This window comes from Tupaia chinensis, unplaced genomic scaffold (assembly GCF_000334495.1).
Source record: "Tupaia chinensis unplaced genomic scaffold, TupChi_1.0 Scaffold000634_1, whole genome shotgun sequence".
NCBI lineage: Eukaryota > Metazoa > Chordata > Mammalia > Scandentia > Tupaiidae > Tupaia > Tupaia belangeri.
The window spans coordinates 4838988-4862141 of NW_006160154.1; the positions used below are offsets into that span (position 1 = coordinate 4838988).

General features: G+C 40.8%; 1 protein-coding gene across 3 annotated transcripts in view; it reads left to right on the top strand.

Moving 5' to 3' along the window:
• ATP8A2 (ATPase phospholipid transporting 8A2) overlaps nucleotides 1-23154 on the top strand; it is a 693132-nt gene that overhangs the window by 82727 nt on the left and 587251 nt on the right. For all 3 annotated transcript variants that reach the window (XM_006159534.2, XM_006159533.1, XM_006159536.2), the window contains exon 3: nucleotides 22863-22962. In XM_006159534.2, the coding sequence (XP_006159596.1) occupies nucleotides 22863-22962 (100 nt within the window). The remainder of the gene's footprint in view (nucleotides 1-22862; nucleotides 22963-23154) is intronic.

Below are 23154 nucleotides of genomic sequence, written 5' to 3' on the forward strand. Positions count from 1 at the left end.
GAGCGTCGTCATCATGTCATTGGAGAAAATGAATTTATTGTCCAACATTGAAGCCTAGAATACTGTCAATGGATATGCATTATTTTTTTTCTGTGGAGGGTGTCTTACTGTCATCCAGTTCCCATAGGGGAGCAGACTCCAACCAAGGTCATTCCGTCTGGGGATTGGGCAGCTGTGAGTGTGAGGCATTCCTTTCTCACTTGCTTTTTGGGTGAGTCAATACTAGTTAACCTGGGGCCAGCAGGTGGTGCGGGGGTTAAGGCGCTGAACACTCCCACATGGCTGACTGCAGTTCAAGTCCTGGACCAGGTAACTTGCTTTCTCACTTTCCCTTTCTCTCTCTGCATTCTCAAATTAAAATAAATGAATGAATAAATAAAATTAAATAAATCATTCTTTAAAAAAATTAGTTAACATTATTAGAGCTGCCAATAGTAGCTACGCCTAGTAACTATTGTAATATTTATGAGAGGGCAATCAAAATAGCAGGCTATTTGTGTGGCGTGTTTATGTTCCTCTGTCTAGAAACTGACTCATTCACTGCCCCGGTCCTTTGTCCGTCCTTTGCCCATGTTCATGCTGGATCACATGCTGGCGCTTGTTACACTTACCATGCGCAGTGCCGCAGCTCTTAGTCGCTCGTGTTTGCCGTGAGCAGCTTTCTTGAGCTGTGTTCTTGGGATCTGATACAAGGGAGTGTAGACATGGAAGGCATTTCATGGATGTTGTTCTGCTATTATTTTTAAAGAGGCATTTTTTGTTTTGTTTTGTTTTGTTTTCGGAGAGGTTTTCGCTATAGGGCGTGTGCGCTCGCCAGACAGAGAGAGACATAGAGACAGAAAGCGAGAAATCACCCCCCAGGGGGGATGGTCACGCCCCAATCCCTTCTCCTCCATTCTCCTCTCGGGATCTTGGGCACGCACGCACACGTGCCCAGCGTGAGTTTTAAGCCCCTGGGTCCAGGACGTGAACCACAGTCGACTATGTGGGAATCCAGTGACATAGCCATTACGCTAACTGCTGGTTCCCTAAAGAGGCATTTTTAGGGACTAGCAGTTAGCGTAATGGCTATGTCGCTGAACTCCCACGTAGTCGACCGCGGTTTGAGTCCCAGACCCAGTGGCTTAAACTCACACTGGGCGTGTGTGCTCAAGATCTGAAGAGGAGAATGGAGGAGAAGGGATTGTGGAATGACCATCTCCTTTGGGGGGCTATTTCTCACTCTCTGTCTCTCTTTGTCTTCCTGGTGACCACATGTGCCCAATAGCAAAAACCTCTCCAAAAAAAGAAAAAGAAAAAAAAAGTGGCATTTTTAAACCTAAGTGGCAAGGCTTTTTGTTTGTTTATTAGCTTGAGAAGAGACCACTTGAGGGAAGGCTTGACCATGCTTTGGGCAGTGAAGCCATCCAGGTGAGGATCCTGTCATGGAGGTGTGTCCAAAAAAGGGGTGGGTATACCAAGGCCAGCATGAGTCATATCTGTGTGCCATCTGGTGGACATGCCTCTCATGAGGGTCTGGAAGAGACATGAGGTGCTGTCTAGCTACCGTCTCCCCCTCCAATTGTACAGTCAAACAGAGTTACCCCTAGCCATGTGATGAGTGAGTGAAGTGTCACTCAACTGGGCACTGGTTGAGATCTAATTGGCAGCTCATCCAAGCAGAGCAACCTCTTAGGAGCTGAAGAAAAAGAGAGGCTATCCTCATCAGACATGAAATTGGAGAGAGTGGTCAGCAGGTGATAGAGGCTTTGCAGGTTTAAGAGTTGTGCCAAGGTGGGCCTTTACTTTTCGGATGAGATGTCTTGTGTTGATGTTACCCTTGGACATTTTAAGGATTTGAATCCATAAAAACTCAGCATCCATTTCCACATGGGGCCAGGAAAAGCCCTCAATTGCTTAGTAGAAGAAAATAACTTCATCTCGGAAGTAGAAAGATGTTGAAGGGTCAGCAGGTAGCGTGGTGGTTAAGATGTTGGACTCCCACATGGCCTGAGTCTGGCAGCTTGAAAATAACGTGGGACCAGCAGTTAGCATAATGGCTATGTCACTGGACTCCCATGTAGTCAACCGTGGTTCGAGTCCTGGACCCGGTGGCTTAAACTCACGCTGGGTGTGTGTGCGTGCGTGCCCAAGATCCAGAGAAGAGAATAGAGGAGAAGGGATTGCGGTGTGGCCATCCCCCCTGGGGGTGATTTCTTACTTTCTGTCTCTCTCTGTCTTTCTGGTTAGCGCATGCGCCCTATAGCAAAAAAACCTCTCCAAAAACAACAAAAAAAAAAAAAAGAAAGAAAGAAAAAAAAAAAGAAAATAATGCCAAGTGCATGTGCATGCATGTCCAAAATCCCAGAAGGAGAATGGAGAAGGGATTGTGATGTGCCCATTTCCCCGGTGGGTGTTTGCTCACTTTCCCTCTCATTGTCTCTATCTCTCTCTAGTGAGTGCACACACTAAATGGCAAAAACTTAAAGAAAGAAAGTTGTTGGAAAAGTAAACAGTGAATATTTTCTCTTGTGGTGGGTCTTCAGAATTCAGATATGTATACAACCCCATGCTGAAGACAGTAGTAACACAGCCATGGACCACATAACCATGTTTCTGTAGATGATGAGGCACGTGTATGACAGTCAGATTGTAATGGGTTATGCCACGTAGCCGAGGTGTAGACTAGGTTGTACCACCTAGGTTTGTGCGAGTTCTCTCAATGCCAAAATCACCCAACAAAGCCATGATGATGAAATCTGAATATTTAATAACAAACTCAGAATCCCAGGTAACTAGGAGTGTCCAGCAGATATTGGCGTAGTGATGTGCACGCGCGTTGAGTGCAGTATCATAACTCGGAGCCAAACAAGGTCTTAAAAAACCTCTCAGATGGGACAAGCAGATGGCATAATGGACTCCCATGTAGTTGACCAGATTTGAGTCCTGGACCCAGTGACTTAAAACTCATGCTGGGCACATGTGCATTCGTGCCCAAAATCCCAAGAGGAGAATGGAGGAGAAGGGATTGCGGCGTGGCCATCCCCTCGGGGGGTGATTTCTCACTTTCTGTCTCTCTGTCTCTCTCTGTCTGTCTGGCGAGTGCACGCACCCTATAGCAAAAATCTTTCTGAAAAAATATTCTTAAATACAATATTGAGGTTGTCCCTTGCTAATGATGACCTAAATGCTTAAAAGCACAGTGAAATAATATTCAGTCTCTGAATTTCTCAAGCTGTAAGAAAGGAGGGTTAGATCTTGTACTTGTGTGCAGTAGACACTGTTAGAAATCTGATAAGAATTTGCCATCCATTTCTCTCAGCCTCATTCCAATGGAAAGTTGTTCATTGGTATGTTGTACATCTCTACCACTGTCCGCCCCAGCCCCAATCAGGTTTTATACCGAATACTGTACTGTCTGTATTAAATATCGTGTATCTTATGTAAGGTAATATCTTGGTAGTCACTTCAGCAAGACTAGTATTTCTTGATTTTAGAATAGCTGGGTTGAACGGGTCTCAAATTGTCTGCTTTGATCAGGGTCTCAAGCTGGTAGATGCCGAGACTTTATTTATATGTGTATATATATGTGTGTGTATATGTGTATGTGTGTGTGTATATATATGTGTGTGTGTATATATATATACACATATACATATATATATATAACGTGTGTGTATATATGTGTATATATATATACACATGTGTGTATATATATGTGTGTATGTGTGTGTGTGTATATATATATATATATATATATATATATATATAAGCCAGAAGTGTGTGTGTGTTGTGTGTGGTGGGAAGTGGTTAACAACTGTTTTCTTTTTTATTAAATTTTTTAATTTATTCATTTATTTTCATTTGATCAGAGACAGACACACACACACACACACACACACACACACACACACACACACACAGAGGGGCAGGGGAGTGAGAAAGCAGGTCCAGGACTTGAACCATGGTCAGCCATGTGGGAGCGTCCAGTGCCTTAACCACCACACCACCTGCTGGTCCCAACAGTTTTCTCATCATTAGACGTGGGTCAGTCTCTCTTTCTCTTTTGAGACCTATTGATATATATGCTTCTCTTCAGTTTCTTTTTTCAAAACTACACTTGCACTTTTCATTTGTATTCCCTTATAGAGCCATTATTTTTCTCCTTGTTTTTCTTATAACCTTAATGTTCACTGTTAGTTATAAAGTTTGAATAGTAAAAACATTCAGAGATACCTCTACACAATTTTACCTTAACCTCACAGACTTCTTAAAACAAACATGATATGAATGCTTTAACATTTATTAGATCCTCAATTCTTTGTCTGACCTAGAGACACTTTAGCTCCAGTATCTGCTTTCTGACGTTACTTTTTAGATCTGGTAAACTTCTATGATGAGAACCTGCCTGTTTATCTCTCCTTCAGAACTGTAGCTAGCTAGTTTCCATGTTTCTGGCTCTACATAGTTTATATGTGTTACGTACTATGTAATGATATTTGATGATGTTATTAAAGTATTATTTTTAATATCAGACATGAAACTCTCGACTTCCTTGATGTTCTTACATACATGTGTTCTTTCTTGCCCTCGAATTATAAATCAGTCATGATCAGACCTGTGATAATGGAGAAAAATGATTTCCATTTATGGGTGTAGAAACAGAGGGGGAGAAAGGTCAAGTGCCTTCTACAACCTGGAGCTGAAATTAGAAACCAGCTTTCAATACTTCCAGCCTGGGCCTTTTTCCTTCCTATTATTCTGAGGAAATTTGATCTTGATTATTGCTCAATATAAAGGACGATTGCTTTTTAGCTTGGTTGAAACTCTAATTAGGTATCAGTCGTAGATAAGGCCTAAAGATGCTGTCCAGAGCTGTTCTGCTCTTGTGGCTGAAAGCTGGTTATTTTCTAGGTCAGCAAGCCTCATTTGAGGGGAGCTGACATTTTTTAATTTTCCAGCTTTTGGTCATTCATGGTATGGATAGTATAATGGACAGGTGTTTTTTGGTTATGCACCAAACACAGACCATTAATGTTTCTCTGACTTTCCTAATCTAGAACAGTCTTAGTTCAACTCTGAACCTCATCCTGTGCTGACCTCCTTATCAGGGGGACGGCCTGAGAACAGCTACCTCCTGGCTGACCTCTCATATGTAAAGCCAGGAGGCCACATCTTGGACATTTGCTTACCACAGAAAATGGCACTAAGACAGATACTGCCCACCACTCAGTTGTAGATGTGCCCAGTTAAAGACACTGGAAACCAGAGACCTCCCTGACCACTCCAGGCATGCATGAGCCCATGATCTGGGGCTGGCTGAGGCTGAGATGAATCTCCCTGTTGAGGGTGCTATCTCTCTGTCCCTCACATGCTCTATCCCTCTTAATCATGGAAGAAATAAAAAATTAAACTTCTTTCTTTATGACAGTCATTTCTATGCCTGTATGTCTTATCATAACTGATTAAAACAAATCCCAGGTACATTTTATAACACAAGAGGATTGCACCTCTTTTCTGACTCTCCCTTTCTGCCCAACCATGAGATACAGTTCTGGTTAAGGACCAACGAGAGGAGGGTGCTTGGGGAAGCTCCACTTCTCTGATCGAGGTGCAGGGTCTTCTGTTTTCCTTCCTCCTTTGTGGCACGTGGTCACGAATCTGAAGGGGAGCAGCCACTTTGGGGCAATAATAATGTGACAAAGAGTAACGGTTGAGAGAAGACCCTCAGGGCATCGGTATCTGTGGCACTGTTGTGTAATTACTGGGTTACCCACCTTTGGAATTCTTGTTCTGAGGGGAAAATACTCCTCCAGTGTAGAAGGTGACTTTGGATGAATTTTTAAAAAGTGTATGTATTTATTTATTTCTTAAGAAGCAGGTACCCTCAATAAGACCTTGACTCACACCCGGCTTTTGCCAGCCCAGATCACAGACACATGCCTGTGCTCAGAGTACTTGGGAGGTCCCGGGATGCAAACCTTGGTCCTTTCCTGTGTGGGTTCAGTTGCATTACCATTGTACCACCACCTGACCCCTAGATGAGTTCAGTTTCTGACTATGAATATTTCAGATTATAACCAAAATGTCTGCTTCTATAGAAAAATATCATTTTTTATTCAAAGTTGCTATATCTTCTAGGTGTTTTTTCCCATTTTTTTCTTTTTTTAAACTTTCAAATGAAAATGTCTTTTTCTAAGAATTCACGTGCCTCTCAAGTTATTTGCTTTTCAAAAAAAAAACATTTTTGCAGTAGTTATTTTTACTGGCTTTTAATAAATAAGGATTTTTTAATTAATGGTTCATTGTCTGCCTTGTATTTAAATAACTAGAATATAGAAAAATCGTGCACTTGGTACGGATCTGTCTTGGATTAATGACTTTTTCTTTTAGTTATTACCGAGCCGTCTTGGTACTGACTCACAATGGCTCATTATAGTGCTCATTCTTCAAAGCTATCTACCATTTTTCAAGGCATTACAACTAATTGGGATTATTAATCACAATGCCAAAACTTCTTCTTGAAAAATTGCAGGTGTATATTCCTAAAATGATGACCTAAACATTAGTTGCAGAAACCAAATGTTCATCTGAGAATTTATACATTAGTATAAAGCATGTAGGGTATGACTTTAAACAGTCCTTTTTTTTTTTTTTGAGAGGTTTTTGCTATAGAGCGCATGTGCTTGCCAGAAAGACAGAGAGAGACAGAGAGACAGAAAGCAAGAAATCACCCCCTGGGGGGATGGCCATACCTCAATCCCTTCTCCTCTATTCTCCTCTCGGGATCTTGGGCACGCACTCACATGCGCCCAGAGTGAGTTTAAACCACCGGGTCCGGGACTCGAACTGCAATCGACTACATGGGAGTCCAGTGACATAGCTATTACACTAACTACTGGTCCCACTTTAAACAATTTTTAGAGGAGGTTAGGATAGAATTGCTTTTTCTGTATTATTTCACCAAGTGATCATATTCAAGTAGAAAATAACCATTTTTAAAACACGATATGGGAACTAATCTCTTTCTCTAGCATTCCTTCTTATTTATTTATTTGTTAGACGTTTTTGCCATAGAGTATGTACACTTGCTGGAGAGAGAGAGACAGTGAGAGGGAAAGTGAGAAGTCACTCCTCAGGGAGGATGGCCATGCCACAGTCCCTTCTGAGATCATGGGAACACATGCCCACAAATCTGGTGTGATCTTGAAGCCACTGGATCTGGGACTTGAACTACGGTCAACCATGCAGGCGTCTAGCGACACAACCAGTATGTCATCTGCTGGCCCCTCCTTTTTATTTTTATTTAAAAATTTTTTCTTTATTCTTGATAGAGCATGTGTGTATACTCTTGAGAGGGACAGAGAATGGGAGAGAGAGAAAAAAAGAAGAAAGAGACATGAATACCCTCCACAGGGTCTGGTCATGTCCTGATTCCCTTCCTCTAGTCATCCAGCCCACAGGATCATGGACGCTGGTGATTATGTGTGCTCAGTGAGTGTGATGCTGACCAGGCAGGGGACTCAAACCTTGGTTGCTATGTCAGTAGCCCACTACCACTGCACCACAGAGCTGCCCGAGCATTGCTTTGTGTGTGGTGTGTGTATGTGTGTGTGTGTGTGTGTGTGTGTGTGTGTGTGTGGTTTTAGTTTTCCATTGAGAGCGTGGACTAAAAAAAAAAATACGTGTGTATGTGTGTGTGTGTATGTATATGTTTAAATTTTAAAAAATATGTAAAATATAAAAACATTTATATTGGGTCATAGATAAGCAACTTAATATACTTCATTTTTTCAAAAATATTTCAAATCATCCCAAATAAGAATTGAGAAAGGTATCCATGAAACTAAATATGCCAGTATATTAAAAAGTGATCTCTCAGTTAAGTGGAGTGGATATTGTGCTGGTTCCATTTATTAAGTAATATGACTCTTTGTCAGGACGGAGATAAATTTGGACTCCATCCTATATCACATGTAAAAATAAACTCTGATTACAGAAATTAAAGGTGACATAAAAATTTTATAAAGAGAATTTTTTTTTGAGAGATTTTCGCTATAAGGTGCATGCGCTCGCCAGCCAGACAGAGAGAGACATAGAGACAGAAAGCGAGAAATCACCCCCCAGGGGGGATGGTCACGCTGCAATCCCTTCTCCTCCATTCTCCTCTCGGGATCTTGGGCACACACGCACACGCGCCCAGCATGAGTTTTAAGCCACCGGGTCCGGGACGCGAACCGCAGTCGACTACATGGGAGTCCAGTGACATAGCCATTACGCTAACTGCTGGTTCCCTATAAAGAGAATCTTAAAGATTACATATCTAGTTGAAAGATGGGAAAGAGAGTAATACTAAACCAGAGTGCTTTACATTTTTTTGGAATATTTATATTGTTCAATAGCTCTTTGTCAAAAGTAACCATTAAAAAACTCAGTATACAAATGAGTAACCTATAAACCTACTTAATGTAAATAGTGTTAATAGACAGTATTAAAAATTCTTACAGATGGATACGGAAAAGACCAACACACTAGTAGGAAAATGGGCAAAAGTATATAAGGAGGTGATAATGGAGCAAAACCATGTGGCCCACAAATGTATGGGGATATGTTTAACTTTACTAAGAAATCAAGGAAATGCAATCAACTTGGCAATGATGCATTCCTTGACACAAACAGTTACGTAAAAAGACTGTTAATACCTATCATTGGCAGAGATATGGATATAAAGAATATTCTCACACATTGCTGGTAGAAATGTGAAATTTAAAAATTCTTTTGGGAAATTATTGCCTATTGAGATTTGAAAATTGTGATCCTTTTGGGACAGAAAAAAAGACTTTGGTAGAAATTTAGGTAGTCTGAATGAAACCACGTAACCCTTAGACTCATTAATCCCACTTCAGTACTCCATCTCATAGAATTAAATTAATGAATATTCATGGACATGTGAGCATGATATTTATTGTGACATATCTTATAATGTAAAACATCTGAAAATACAGCTAAATGCTCAGTATAAATGAATGGAAGAATAATTATCGAATTAGCCATTAGAAAGAATAAATGGGAGCTATGCCATACGTGTAAGAATTTTGGAGTATTGTTGAGTGAGGAAAGCACGGTTTAGAAAATGGCACAATATTCCGTATTTGTGGCAGCCCTCTGAATGTGTGTGATACGTGTGCATGCCCATGGATGACTGTATAAGCCTGGAGAAAAGTCTGGGAGGGAATATAGGTTGTTATTAAAATAACCATGCATGGATCATATTTGTATTAGGTAGATGGTATATCCACAGATGCAATTTACTTGAAGCGAATGAGCTTAAACTTCAGGATACCTGCAAATTCCAGGGCCCTGGGAGGGACCCTACAGTATGTTTACATGGTTATCTTAGTTTGCTCTGTGATGTTATAACAATACCACAGACTGAGTAGTTTATAAAGAACAGAAATTCATCTGACTCATGGTTCTGGAAGCTGAGAAATCCAAGATTGAGGGGAGAAATGCAGCATCTGGTGAGGGCTTTTTTTTTTTTTTTTATCAGGAAACCCACTTTCATCATAAATAACCCACCTCCAAAATAATGGCATTAATCTACTAATTAATCTGGGGCCCTCATGACCTAATCACCTCTTAAATGTCCCATCACCCAACAGACAAACTTTGGGACACACATTCAAACCCTCTCAATGGTCAGTTTTGCATAATTTAATACATTTGAGCCTTGGTTGGGTAAGAACTCTGTCTCTTTTCTCAAAGACTTCTCCCTTTCTCTTTCTCTCCTGTTAGGGGGCTTTGGAGTGACACATTTTGGAGAAATGTAATAGAATAGAAATAGGAGATAACATTTAGTTTGATTTAGAGATGAATTTTTAAGGGGTGTAGTCACTTTTGTGAGTAGGTAAATTATTATTTGTCCTAGCATAGGAGTATATAGTAGAAGTGTTGCCCAGCCTACCACCTCCTGGAACTGTGACATGAAGGTGTAGTATTGTAAGACGTATCACAATATCATTGTAGCATGCTACACTTGTAATATGTGTGTCAGATTGGAGAAATATGGGACCAGAAGCTCATCTTCAGCAAAACCTTCCAGATTTTAGGTTTCATTTATGAAGGAAATTTAATAGAAATATCTCTGAAGTTAACTGCAATTATAAGAATGTATTAACACTTGACATTTTTACTGATAAATTGTGGAGCTCAAAGGGACTTGAAGAAAAGATCAATGAAAAGTAATTGATAGCATAGCTAGAGGAAAGAATGAATTTTCTTTCTATAAAAAATAGTCATGTAAGAATCTAAGCAAATGAAATTAAAAAGCAGGGGAGTATTATAGAATACCACACAGCTAGTCAAAATATAATGTTTCTAAACGTGGTGATGTAGTATTTTTCAGTTTTCATGAATTTATATTAAGCTTTGATATTTTTCATTCTAAATAAGCTTTCACTTTTGGGCCCAATTTTGTTTTGGTAATCCTTTATTTTTCTTAAATCAAGATTCCCAAATTATAGACATATCACATACAAATTGCATATAAGCTCCACAAAATCTAGATGTAACTTAGGGTAGATAAAAGAGGAAATAAACTATAGCACTTTACATTTTTTTTTATTAAATGTGTGTGAATGAATATACAGGAACCAAATGCAGTAAGGCAATAAAATTCTTCCTTAAACATTGCCTCTGTAAAAATTTGTGTTAGACAACTGCCAACTGCTGAAGAACTTGAACTTCTTCTTGCTAAACCTTCAGCTTGAGTTGTTTACAGTGCAGAAAACACTGCTATGTTGGCTGGCCAGCAGAGGGCACTGTACAGTTGGTCTGATGTGTGTGGTGAGCTCTTAACCTGCAAGGTGAGTAGAGAATGGTTAAAGAAAATGAAATTTGTTGTGGCCAACTCAGGGCTCATCATATAAGAGAAGAAATTGCTTTCTCTCCTTGACTCTGACTGTATGTCTCTCTCTGTTTCTCTCTCTGTGGGTATGTTTATCTCTCTCTCACACACACAGACACACACAATATACCCACAGAGTGTTGAGATGAATGGATTACAGATTGCACATTTTGAATAGACTAGGGAAAAGCTTGCTAGAGAAGATGACCCCTTGGGCTGTTGACTCAGAAGGAAAGGATGTGGTTTAATGAAGAGAAGAAAGAAGGATCTTCTAGAAATTTGGCAGACGATGAAAGGAAGTGAGAGAACTTCATAAGAGCTAAAAGTGTTCAAAATAAAGCAATTTCTATGAGAGGAGAAAGAACTTTATTCTCCGTTTCCCTGCGGAGTGAGTTATAGGGTGAAGACTCCTGCTCTCAAAGCCAAACTGCCCATTTCAGAAGAGCACATAAGAATTTCACACTCCAAATGTTGGGCTCAGGTTTATTCCTTGTTAGACCCTCATGGGCGCAGATTAGAATTTCCCCTCCTTTTATCCATGATCTAGGACTCAGTTACTGCTGGCAAGAGGAAATGGTTGTGGGGAGTCATATCAGATATGAGTGGTTACAAGATCTTTTTGTGGTAGGAAGTTGTATAAGAGCAAATTGGGTCTTAGCCTAATTTCATGTTCTAATAAACAACTCCTTATGTGTATCTATTACTAAAATTAGCTAAGAGAATGGACTGTTCCTTGACAGTTTTATCTAGATCTCATTTGTTTTTATTTTACATATTAAATTTTCATTGAAATAATACATGCAGTGGTTAGAAGTTAAAATACTTTGGAAAGGTTAATTATGAAAATCAGTAGCCTCCAGTCCCCATCTCTGCGGTCCTGGTCCTTTTCTCCCAAAGGCAATCACTTTGAACTCACTCTGTTTTTAATTCCATTGGTGGTTTCCACCATATTTCAAAATTAGCTTTGGAAATTTGGCTTTCTCTATTTAAAAATTAGATTAAGAAATGTTTCCTCTGACCACTCTTATAGATGAAGATTTAACTTATCACTTCAGGGCTAAGTAGTGAAGTACTGTATCATATTTGCCTCTTTTTTTTTTTAATATAAATTGCTTTTCCTGCCTCATTTTTCTACTTAAACTTTTTTTGTTGCGTGTTAATCTTTATTTTTCATTAGAACAGTGCATTGTATATGCAATATTTATATATATTTTAAAAGAAATATCTCAAAATAATTTCTTAGTTCTACCTCTCCGCCTCCCCACCAGAGACCACGTTCTCATATAAACTCATTGCTCTGTAGATACGTGGTAAAGCGGTTATCCCAAAACTATCTTGCTGCTTTCTTGAGTTGAATTCTTTGATTTTTGGATACTCATTTATTTGTTTTCTCTTCTTTCTTGATTCTTAACTTATATTATTGAAGCATATCCTATAGTAAGGAGCTCCCTAGGAAAGCTTAAATAAATCAGAGTGTCTGATAGCTTGACTGGGTATAGAAATAGAAAGTACTGCTCTCACTGTCTGTATTGCCACCCAAAAGTTCAATATCCTAGTGATTTTTTTCTCCTTTATAAATAAGCATAATTTTATAGTTGTGTATATGTTTGTTTAACTGGCACCTTAACCACATATGCCACCTACCATCCCCAACTCCTTTGACTCTTTTGCTTTCACCCAGACCTAAACTAAATAGTGGTGCCCTCCATACTGACCTCTAAGTAATCACTGCATCTCCTGCTTCTCTCCCAACTTTTGTGCTCTGGTCTACCTTCCTTCCAGATTGCGTTCCTGAACTCTGTCTGCTTGGGAAGTGTCCATTTGACTTGTTCCATCCTCCTTTGGCCATCAGTGAGATGCTGTCTTCCTTGACTGAGAACAGAGGTGTTTGAACGCGAGCAGGATGCATTTAGAGAATTCTGTTTGAATAACTCAATTTCAGAGCTCTGTCCTACCTTACTTCATTTGTAGCATGTCAACCCTTAAGACAGCTGTCAACCTTTCTTTTTCATAGGGTTGTTTTTCTGTGTTTGGAAAGAATATACTGAATTCTGAACAATGGGCGAAAGATGATAGAAGTTAAATGTCATATACCATGGTATTAAGGTTGGTTACCTTGGCTTGTTTTGGTTTTCTTTTGGGGCAGTGGCAAAATCAGGCCTAGATTGTGACAGCTTCTGTGTTTGTTTGCCTTAGGGCCAGGTGGTTTCATACAAATATATGTTGTTGTTGTTTTTTATTAAAAATACAGACTCTCACTTAAAATGATTTTTTGAGCCTTGCAATGCAAAATTAAATCTCACAACTCACTTTTATCTGATTTGATATGGTAAAGTTACATTTTTTCTTGTAAAGCATTTGAGTAAAACCTACTTATAATCATGTCATATTTAAAGGTCTTGGTCATAAATATCTAATGACTTTTTTGCATTTGGAATTGGTTCTCTAAGAGTTATCCACACTGGAAGATCTGCCTGACAGCAGGCTTAGTGGTCAAAATGTTATCGTTTTCTCAGCTCACATTTCCATGGTGATGTTGAGATAAAGTATTTCATGTCTGGAGATATTTATTGAATAATGCATTGAATAGTAGAACAAATTTGGATATCTGATAGGAATAGAGCACTCACTATTTAACAGGAATTAGAGGTCATCTCTAATTTATGAATTCATGTTCAAAGGTGTATTATAAGTTGATTATTTTTTCTTTTTTCTTTTTTTTTTGGAGAGGTTTTTGCTATAGGGCGTGTGTGCTCATCAGAAAGACAGAAAGAGACAGAAAGATAGAAAGTGAGAAATCACCCCCCCAGGGGAGATGGCCACGCCGCAATCCCTTCTCCTCCTTTCTCCTCTCAGGATCTTGGGCATGCACACACATGTGCCCAGTGTGAGTTTAATCCTCTGGGTCCAGGACTCGAACCTTGGTTGACTACATGGGAGTCCAGCGACATAGCCATTACACTAACTGCTGGTTCCATAAGTTGATTGATTAGCAATTGATACCTGTTTTTCCTCATGGGGTGTGTTTTATAAAAAAGCCTACGTAAGCCATAATAAAGGACTGTACAGAATTACAGCCCAAAAGGACCAGTCCTGATCCAGTTCCTATATTCTGGGAACAAGGTATGAGATAAGACATTCTGTAGCACTTTTATAGGAAAATATTACAAATAGAAATGTCAGTGTTTCAAAATGAACATACTGACCTTTTGTTTGTAACGGGTGAGATCTTTGTAGTTAGCATAATAGTGAAAATTTCTAATAGGGTAATCTATCTTAACATTGTGGTCCTTGTTTATTGGTAAGAATTTGTGTATTCAAGGAGATTTCCAAAATATTTGGGAAGAATGGCAGATGATGAAGGCCCTGGGCTTTGCTATCTTTTGGAATGTCCGTTGGGATGTCTCCTAGATGTGGGTGGCGTCCATCATCAGTAGAAGTGGCCGAGGACCGCCAAAGGGGCACTTTACATTAGTAGTCTTGCTCTTGTTTTTCTCCATAGGTGGGTGTAATGCACTCTTAAAGATGAATGAACTGGCATGGTGGTTAAGGCACTGGACTCCCACATCGCTGATCACAATTCGAGTCCTGGACCCAGGATCTTGAAAATCATGCCAGGTGCCTGAGCATGCATGCCCAACATCCCTAGAGGAGAATCATGGCCATCCCTTTGGGAGGGGGGTGATTTCTCTTGCCCTTTCACCATCTCTCTCTGTCTCTGTCCAGAGAGTCTATACGTCCTATGGCAAAAACCTAACAATAAGTTAAACTGTTTATATGAAAAGACAAGAGAATCTTCTCAAGATATTTAGTATTATTTTCTTGTTACCTTTAATTTTCAGTAATCCAGAACTTCTTGTAAGTAAATATGTGGGTTAAAACAAGTGAGTGATACCTCATGGCCAACTTCTAGGGCATGGGTATTTTTGGAACACTGGATCAGCTCCTTGTGGGGAAATTTTAGAGGGCCATTTCAGCAACTAGGACAGTGGTACAGTGGGAAAACGTGAGCCTCTGTCGGGCTGGTCCACATTGGAAGCTACTGGGTTTGTGTCTGGACACCTTTTTGAACAAACATTGTACACGTGTGTGTCCATGATGTATTGCCAGCTGAAGCTGGGGATGCTTCGTGGCATGAGGACCCCATTGGGGGTGCCTGTCTCTCTTTTTCTTTTTGTCTCTCTCTCTTATGTAATAAATAAATAAAAGGAAAAAAGAAGACCCTTTCCCCCTTTCAGTAAATATTGAGCACTTACTGTATGTTGGGCACAAGCACACATGGAAATGTATTTTTCCATGTAATGCAGAGCACAGGGTGATTGTTTGGCAGTCTTTACACCTAGCGTGGATTTACAGTGTACAGCAAAGGCGAGTGTTCAGCCAGTTTAGTTCTAGGTTTCTAGAGGCTTGCTTCGAGGGAAAGTTACACTCTGAGAAGCTACTGAACTTTAGATTTTCCTCTAGAGCACAGTTGTCGACTTTAATTTTTCTAATAGCTGGAGAATCAGACTCCAGAGTAGTCTGTAGGTTCTTGGTTTTTGCTGCATTCTGGATGTCAGACTTCTGCTGTGCTCTGTGATTTGTGATGATCCAGAAGCCTCAGATCCAGGTATGTGCCAGGCCCTGTTTCCTAATGGGTTGTTCCCCATGTTGGAAGACCATATGGGTTATTAAGGAGAGTGTGCCCAGCACATATAGAACAAATTCCACTTCTGCTGAGTCAGGTTCTCTAGGTGAGGGATATACAGATAGATATCACTGTTAGACCATGGCCTCGCCTTAGAACTTTCGAGATGATTCTATTTCTTTCTTTCTTTTTAAAAAATAATTATTTAATTTTATTTATTCGTTTATTTATTTATTTATTGGGGGAAAGATTTTTGCTATAGGGCACATGCACTGGCCAGAAAGAGAGACAGAAAGCAAGAAATCACCCCCTGGGGGGAGGGCCATGCTGCAATCCCTTCTCCTCCATTCTCCTCTCGGGTTCTTGGGCACACATGTACATGTGCCCGGTGTGAGTTGAAGCCACTGGGTCTGGGACTTGAACCGTGGTCAACTATATGGGAGCCCAGCAACATAGCCATTATGCCAACTGCTGTTCCCCCAGGTGATTCTCTTTCTAAAGAGAAAAAGACTGATATAAGCCACAAGGCCAAATGAGTTGGTCGTTCTTGTGACTTTGACTTCTGTTCTCTTCATACTGTTACCAGACTCAGTGGATCTGCCTCTCAGGAGCACAGACCAATAATATGATCATTTTTCTGGCTGGATAGAAAGGATTGCATTACTTACACAAATAAAGAGAGGAAGAGAGGACTGGGATCTTCCAAAGACTGAAAAGGCGGTTTTTGGTTGCTGTTATCGTTTTGTCCCATACGGTTTCTCTTATTTCACTTTTTATATTTACTTACAACTTTAACAAATCACATTTTGATATGCTAAACCTAAGAAGCTGGAAAATAATGAAACTTTTAAAAGTAGATTTTGCTTTTTCTTATGGGTTTTCTGGATTAGACCATTGAAAGTAAGTTGCCATCTGTTATAAATTTCTATTATATAATTATTGTCTCTAAAACCATATACGACTATATACAATATAATACATATGTACAATAAATTTCATGCATATATTATACATTGATAAATAATATATTTAAAAGTGATTTGATTTTTTAGTAATTCGTTTTTAAGTATTCAATCACTATACATCACCTCAGTATATAAACTGATTTTCCCAGCATTGAACACACTTCATACCAGTCTAGTTAAAGATATTATCATACATATTACCATCAACAGGTAATTCTCCATTTCTGTGTCCCTTAAATGTCTTGCCTTTTTCTTTTTCTCCTTGATTCCCTTCCTCTTATGTACTTTTCAAGCCACTTGGTCTAGAACTTGAACCCCACAGCCTGCCAGGTGGGATCCAGAACCTTAACCTCCATGACACGTGCTGGTCCAGGCTGGGTTCTTTTATAGACAAGTAGATCCTGCCCTTTACTCCCATTGGTCCATTTTATGCAAATGCAAGATTGAAAATACATAGTCTGATTAGTCACTCTGGTGCAGGCAGCATTTTCACTCCCTCCCTGCAATCAGGACCAACTTTAGGTTACTCTGTCATGCATCTTGCAAGCAAACTTATAAAACAGCAGTTAGTACTACATCTTTCTTGTTTAGATCAGTTCTGGCCAGTTATAATACTTATTCACTTTCATTCATCCAAATTGACGTCCTTGTTGTCCGGCTTACAAGGGGAGCAGCAGAGCCCTCCCATCTGCATTTCCTATTGTTGTTCTCAGAGCTCTGTTCTGAGGTCTTGTTCCTCACTTCCTGTAGGGCTTTGCTCACCTGCTATCATTTCAGTGAAACCTTTCCTGATTGTGCAATTAAAAATTGTCCCTGACCAGCTCATGGTATGATGGTTAAGGTGGCTGGCTTCTGCATGACCGACTATAGGTTCAAGTCCCATACCCTGCAACTTGAGAATCATGCCTGGTGTATGTGTTTACGTGCCCAAAATTCTCAAAAGAGGGAGAAATGAATACGAAATGAATGATCTTCCCATGGAGGGTGCTTTCTTTCTCTCTCTCTCTCTCTCTCTTTCTGGTAAGTACACTTGTCCTTTGGCAAATACACACACACACACACACACACACACACACACACCCATGACTTTATGGGTTTGTAGTTTATGCCTTTAATTTTGTAACAGGACAGATAAAGTTGTATATTACTGAAATTATACTATTCTTAAATTTTTTAATTAATTAATTTTTAAATTGGCTATAGGGCATGTGTGCTTGCTAGACAGAGAAGGAAGGTCATCCCCCTAAGGGAGATAACCATACCACAGTCCCTTCTCTCCATTCTCCTCTTGCAATTTTGAGTACACATGGTATATGCATGTGTGTGTGTGTATGTCTGTGTACATATACAATATATATGTGTATGTATATGTATTTTTCTCCCTTCCTTCCAGCCTCAGCCAGCAAAACTTTTTGTATTTTCTTTCCTTAATTGTTTTTCCACCCTCTAACCTATCATGTGCTCTGTTTGTGTATTCGTAATCTAATTTCCTCTCCAGCATGAAATCTCCTCAAGGGAATGCATCTTTGACATCTTGATTCCCCTCAGTGTCCCCAGAGCCCGGCCCAGAGTTGAGACATTTACTGAGTTGGTGCTCAGTAAATGTCTGTGGGAGGCTGGATGGATGAATTGTGACAAGTCCTGCCATTCCGCCAGTCAATCAGTTTCAGAAAATACTAGGCTAACAGATGTTTAGGGGGATACCGAAGGACCCCCAGAATGTTTCTGACTTCTCAGAGTCATTTCTTCCAGGTTCCAGGGTTTGAGACTTGCTGAATGCCTTGGACTCACCTGCAGTAGCTGTTCTCCTTTGCAGTTGGCAGCCTGGGGGCAGTAGTTCTGACATCTGCATGGGTGGGAATCTTTCAGGGGTGACCTACTCCCCGAGTGAACAAACTCTTCTACTGGGGAGCTCCTTTGCCCATCTCACCCTAGGGGTGTTCTTTCCCCGGTACAGTGAATGGTAAAACATCTCCATTTCTTGCACACCTTAGAGTATAAGATCTTATAGCATAAGATTTAATTGCTGGATTGAATTCAGGTCAGAAATCTGTACAAATTGACCTCCCTAGGAGCCACTCGAAACTCTCACACTCAAAGTGTGATCTTGGACCCGGAGAACCAGCCCCACCCAGGAGCTTGTTAACTATGCTCTCTCTGGCCCATCCCAGAGCTACTGAATCAGAATCTGCATTTTTTTTTTAAGAGGGATTTTTGTTATAGGGTACATGCGCTCGTCAGAGGGACAGAGAGACAGAAGAACAAAATGGGAGCAATCGCTTCCTGGGGGGATGGCCACTCCACAATCCCTTCTCCTCCATGTTCCTCTCAGGAGTTTGGGTATGCATGCACACACGCCTGGCGTGAGTTTTAAACTGCTGGGCCTGGGACATGAACCGCATTTGGCTATGTGGGAGTCCAGTGATGTAGCCATTACACTATCTGTTCATCCCCAGAATCTACATTTTTAAAAGAGTTTACTTATTTATTTAATGAATAAGACAAACAGAAACAGAAAGAAACAGAGACAGCACCCCAAACAGTGTCTTAATGCTGCAATCCACCCCCCCGCTTTAGCAACCCCACATCAGGGACACACAGATACCTGATATACTCAAGGAGGTCTCTGGTCTTGAACCTGCAATTTCATCATGTGGATCAACTCACAGGGGATCACATTTAGCTCTGTGCCACTGTCCAGCCTCTGTAGTTTTTTACAGTTTAATTATTTTTTTCTTCTATGACACAGAGAGAGAGACCCAGACAGGGAGATAGACATCTCCAACAGGGTCTTCTTGCCACAATCCATCCCCAGTCCCACCCAGCCTGGATCACTGGCATGTTTGCTCATGCCAGATGTGCATACGGAGAACTTGGGATGCAAACTTAGGACGTTCCCATATGGGTCAGAATCAACCACAGAACATTGCAGTATAGCTGTGCCACCTGCCGGCCCCAGGGCCTGCCTGCTAATAAACTCCCCAGGAGACTTGTATGTACTTTTAAATGTGAGCAGCCCCATCTTGAACTATTCCTGCAGACCGATTTTGATGGGTGATGCCTTGACATGGTTGTAGTTTCCACATTTAATTCTGTAACAGGACAGATCAAGTTGCACATTACTGTAACTATTATGATTTTTAAAATTTTTATTTATTTATTGGGTCATCAGAGAAGTCATGATGCATTTTTTTTTTCATATAAAAACATAGAAAACTGTGTCATGACTTTTCCGACAACCCAATATTTACTTTTCAGTTGGCTTCAGGGCGTGCGTGCTTGCTGGATAGAGAAGGAAAGTGAGACAGCACTGCCCCACCAAGGTGGATGACCATGCCACCGTCCCTCTTCTCCTTTCTCCTCTTGGGATTTTGGGTACACATGCATGTGTGCCTAGTATGTTTCTCAGGCCATCAGGGTCTGCGACTCACACTGTGTGGTTGACCCTGTAGGATCTGGCAGCTCTGCCACTGGCTGGCCCTTACTGTCTTACTTTAATGGCACACAGTAGATCTCTAAGAGAGACGTTAGTTTCTCTGATTTATAGATCATGCTGATTCTATTTTAGGATGAAGACACTTAGGCTCATTTTTCTAGTTTTAATCAAGTAAAAGTTAGTGTTCATTTCCCTCCTCCCCGCTGCCCTCCATCTTTGTTTCCCTGTACCAAGAATCCTTTTCCACTCCTGTTCCCCTCGTGATGCGTAGCGACATGTGGGCCCTTAAGCACACGCAGAGTTTTGCTCAAGTGGGAAACGTTCACACGTAGATAGGTCATGTGCCACCTGTGGGTGGGTGTGCATTTCCTATGGACGGAATCAAATAGGTTCAATGTCATCATCAGTCTATTTGCAAGATATTTTGCACGGTCTTATCTTAGTGTGTAAATGTTTATGTCTCCTTTACTGATCAATGCTGGCTGCTTAACTTCAGTGGTCAGTACTGCCACGAAGAAATACGTGATGTTCCATTTCTCTTTGTGCTCCGAGCTACATTTAAGCAAACTTGTACCGTGAGCTCCCCTGTATGGTGGTGGGGGTGGGGGCTTCAAAAAGTTAACAGAAAATGCGTATTATAAAAAAAAATAATGATGCATCGTTTAAATTTTTTTTGCAATAAAATAAACTCATACTTTAATTCTATTTTCTCATGAAGTCTTGAAGTACCTACATCTAGAATTTGATGTATTTTCTCTGTTCTTCAATGAACTTAATGTCAGCAAGTTTATTCTGTATGCAAATTTTACAGTGACATCCTTTTACCCCGTAGAGCTCCATAAATAGGGAGGGGCTCCATGTGAGCACATTTTTCCAACGAATTCAGTAATATCTCTTCAAATGCCAGATTCTTTAAGTTGGAGTGGTTTTAAACATGGCTTTTGTATGAACTGCCATATCCGTCTCTAGCTCCTTAAGCTAAAGAAGGCGAAGCACGACCGTGTCTCTAAGGACGACTGTGAGTGTTGTGAAACACCAGGCTGCTGTGCCCTGGGGATGATATTCTCTGAGGCCGGGGCAGTAGATGCTACGTGAGGCCATTTCTCGCTCCAGCCAGTGACCTCAGGCTGCCGTACTTTTTGAGCTGTCAGGTTTGGGTTTATCTTGTCATCCCCGGAGAGTTTGCTGTCAGGTCTCATAGAGAGCACATGCCTCTGGTGTTTTCTGCCTCCTGGGCTCTTTGCCCTTCTATTTTGGTGCTTTGAATGCGTCTATGAAACCTGCTAGATAATCTTGCTAGAGTATATTTCAGTTAAGAATAGGCCCAGATGGAGACGGACGGTGGCGCTGCAGTAAAACGTGACACTCTGCGAGGCCGATCTACAATACATGAGAAGGCTCTAGGTTCCTGTCTGCAGACCCCCTTGAGTTTGCTGGGCATGCGTATGCCTGTGGTCTGCGGCTGGCTGATGCTGGGGGTGGACTGTGGCATCAAGATCCTGTTGAGGGGGACCAGCAGTTAGCGTAATGGCTATGTCGCTGGACTCTCATGTAGCCCACCATGATTAGAGTCCCGGACCCATTGGCTTAAACTCATGCCGGGCACGCGCGCGCGCGCGCGCGCGGGTGTGTGTGTGTGTGTGTGCCCAAGATCCCGAGAGGAGAATGGAGGAGAAGGGATTGCGGCGTGGCCATCCCCTCTGGGAGGTGATTTCTTGCTTTCTGTCTCTCTCTCTCTGTCTTTCTGTTGAGCACACACGCCCTGGAGCAAAAACCTCTCCAAAAAAAGGAAAAAAAAAAGACCCTGTTAAGGGTAGTTCCTCTCCATTTTCCTTTCTTCCTCTTGTTTATAAGGAAGAAAGAAAAAGAAAAGAAGGAAGGAAGGAAAGAAAGGAGGAAGGAAGGAAAGAAGGAAGGAAAAGAGAAAGAAAGAAAAAGAGAGAGAGAGAGGGAGGGAGGGAGAAAGAAAGAGAAAGAGAGAAAGAAAGAGAAAGAGAGAAAGGAAGAAAAAGAAAGAAAGGAAGAAAGAAAGAAGGAAAGAAAGAAAGGGAAAAAGAAAGAAAGGGAAAAGAAAAGAAAGAATAGACACAGTTATGCCTGCCGGGAGTGAGCTAAGAATCATGTAGAAACTGTCTTAGTGTGAACCCAGTTAAACCTGTGGGCAGCCAACGGAGGTCTGGTTCATTTTATCCCTGCGGTTCTCCGTTTATGCCTTCAGGTTATTTTGTTGTTCATTGACTATGTGCTCTGTGCTAGGGACATACAGAGTTGAGGCAAATAGTCTCGCCATTCCCATAAACTTTTCTGGAGTTAGAGGAATAGATCAAATCAGAGCAAAGCAGAGACTGTGTACTAGAGGTGTAAATGCTGTGGGCTTGGAGAAAGAAGAGTTATTATGGGTTGGCCCGATCTTAATAGAATACATAGGTTTGGAGTTGGTAAGATGGGAAGGACAGTTCCGTTATGAAGAGACAGGGTGGGAGGGAGAGGACGGCCCAGGTGGAAGCAAAGTGAGCAGAGGTGGCCAAGCAAAGTGCGTAGGGGAGGAATGGAATTCACGTGGGTGTGACTGAAGCATGAGACATCTGTGGTCCATGTCCGGAGGGACACATGGAGCCGTTAATCACACGTCTGCTGTTCGTAGCACAGAGCTCCTGGAGGTGGGTACATCTCCCTGCCTATATTTATAGTGTGAAAACCAAACACGTGTATATCAATGTTGGAAAACAATGCTCACATTAGAAGGTTTTCTTATCAGGTGAGCCCCTTGGCAAAATAAAGAAAGCTCTGTGTTCTGAGAAAGTTGGTACAGCAGTTTTCTTGTCCTGAGTTTTGAACATAATGTTTTTCAAACCATTTGTAAAAGGTTTCAACCTTTTTGTTTTGTTCTTGTTTTCTAAAGAATTTCTACCTATAACTAAGGGTTGGGTTTTTCTTTTGCATTTACAGTACGGCCAAGTACAGCGTGTTGACTTTTCTACCTCGATTCTTGTATGAGCAGATTAGAAGAGCTGCTAATGCCTTCTTCCTCTTCATTGCCTTATTACAGGTAATGTGTTTTAAAAAGTTGTTCAGAATTTGCATCCTTGATTACATGCAAAATGAGATTTTGCTGAAAGGTTACTGAACTGAAAGCGTGTCAGTGTTTGAATGTGGTTTGATTGCCTCATCTAATCTTGACAGGGTGAACAAACTTGACTTTGTATAATAGGAGGCTTGATATTGCCTTTAGGATAACTGC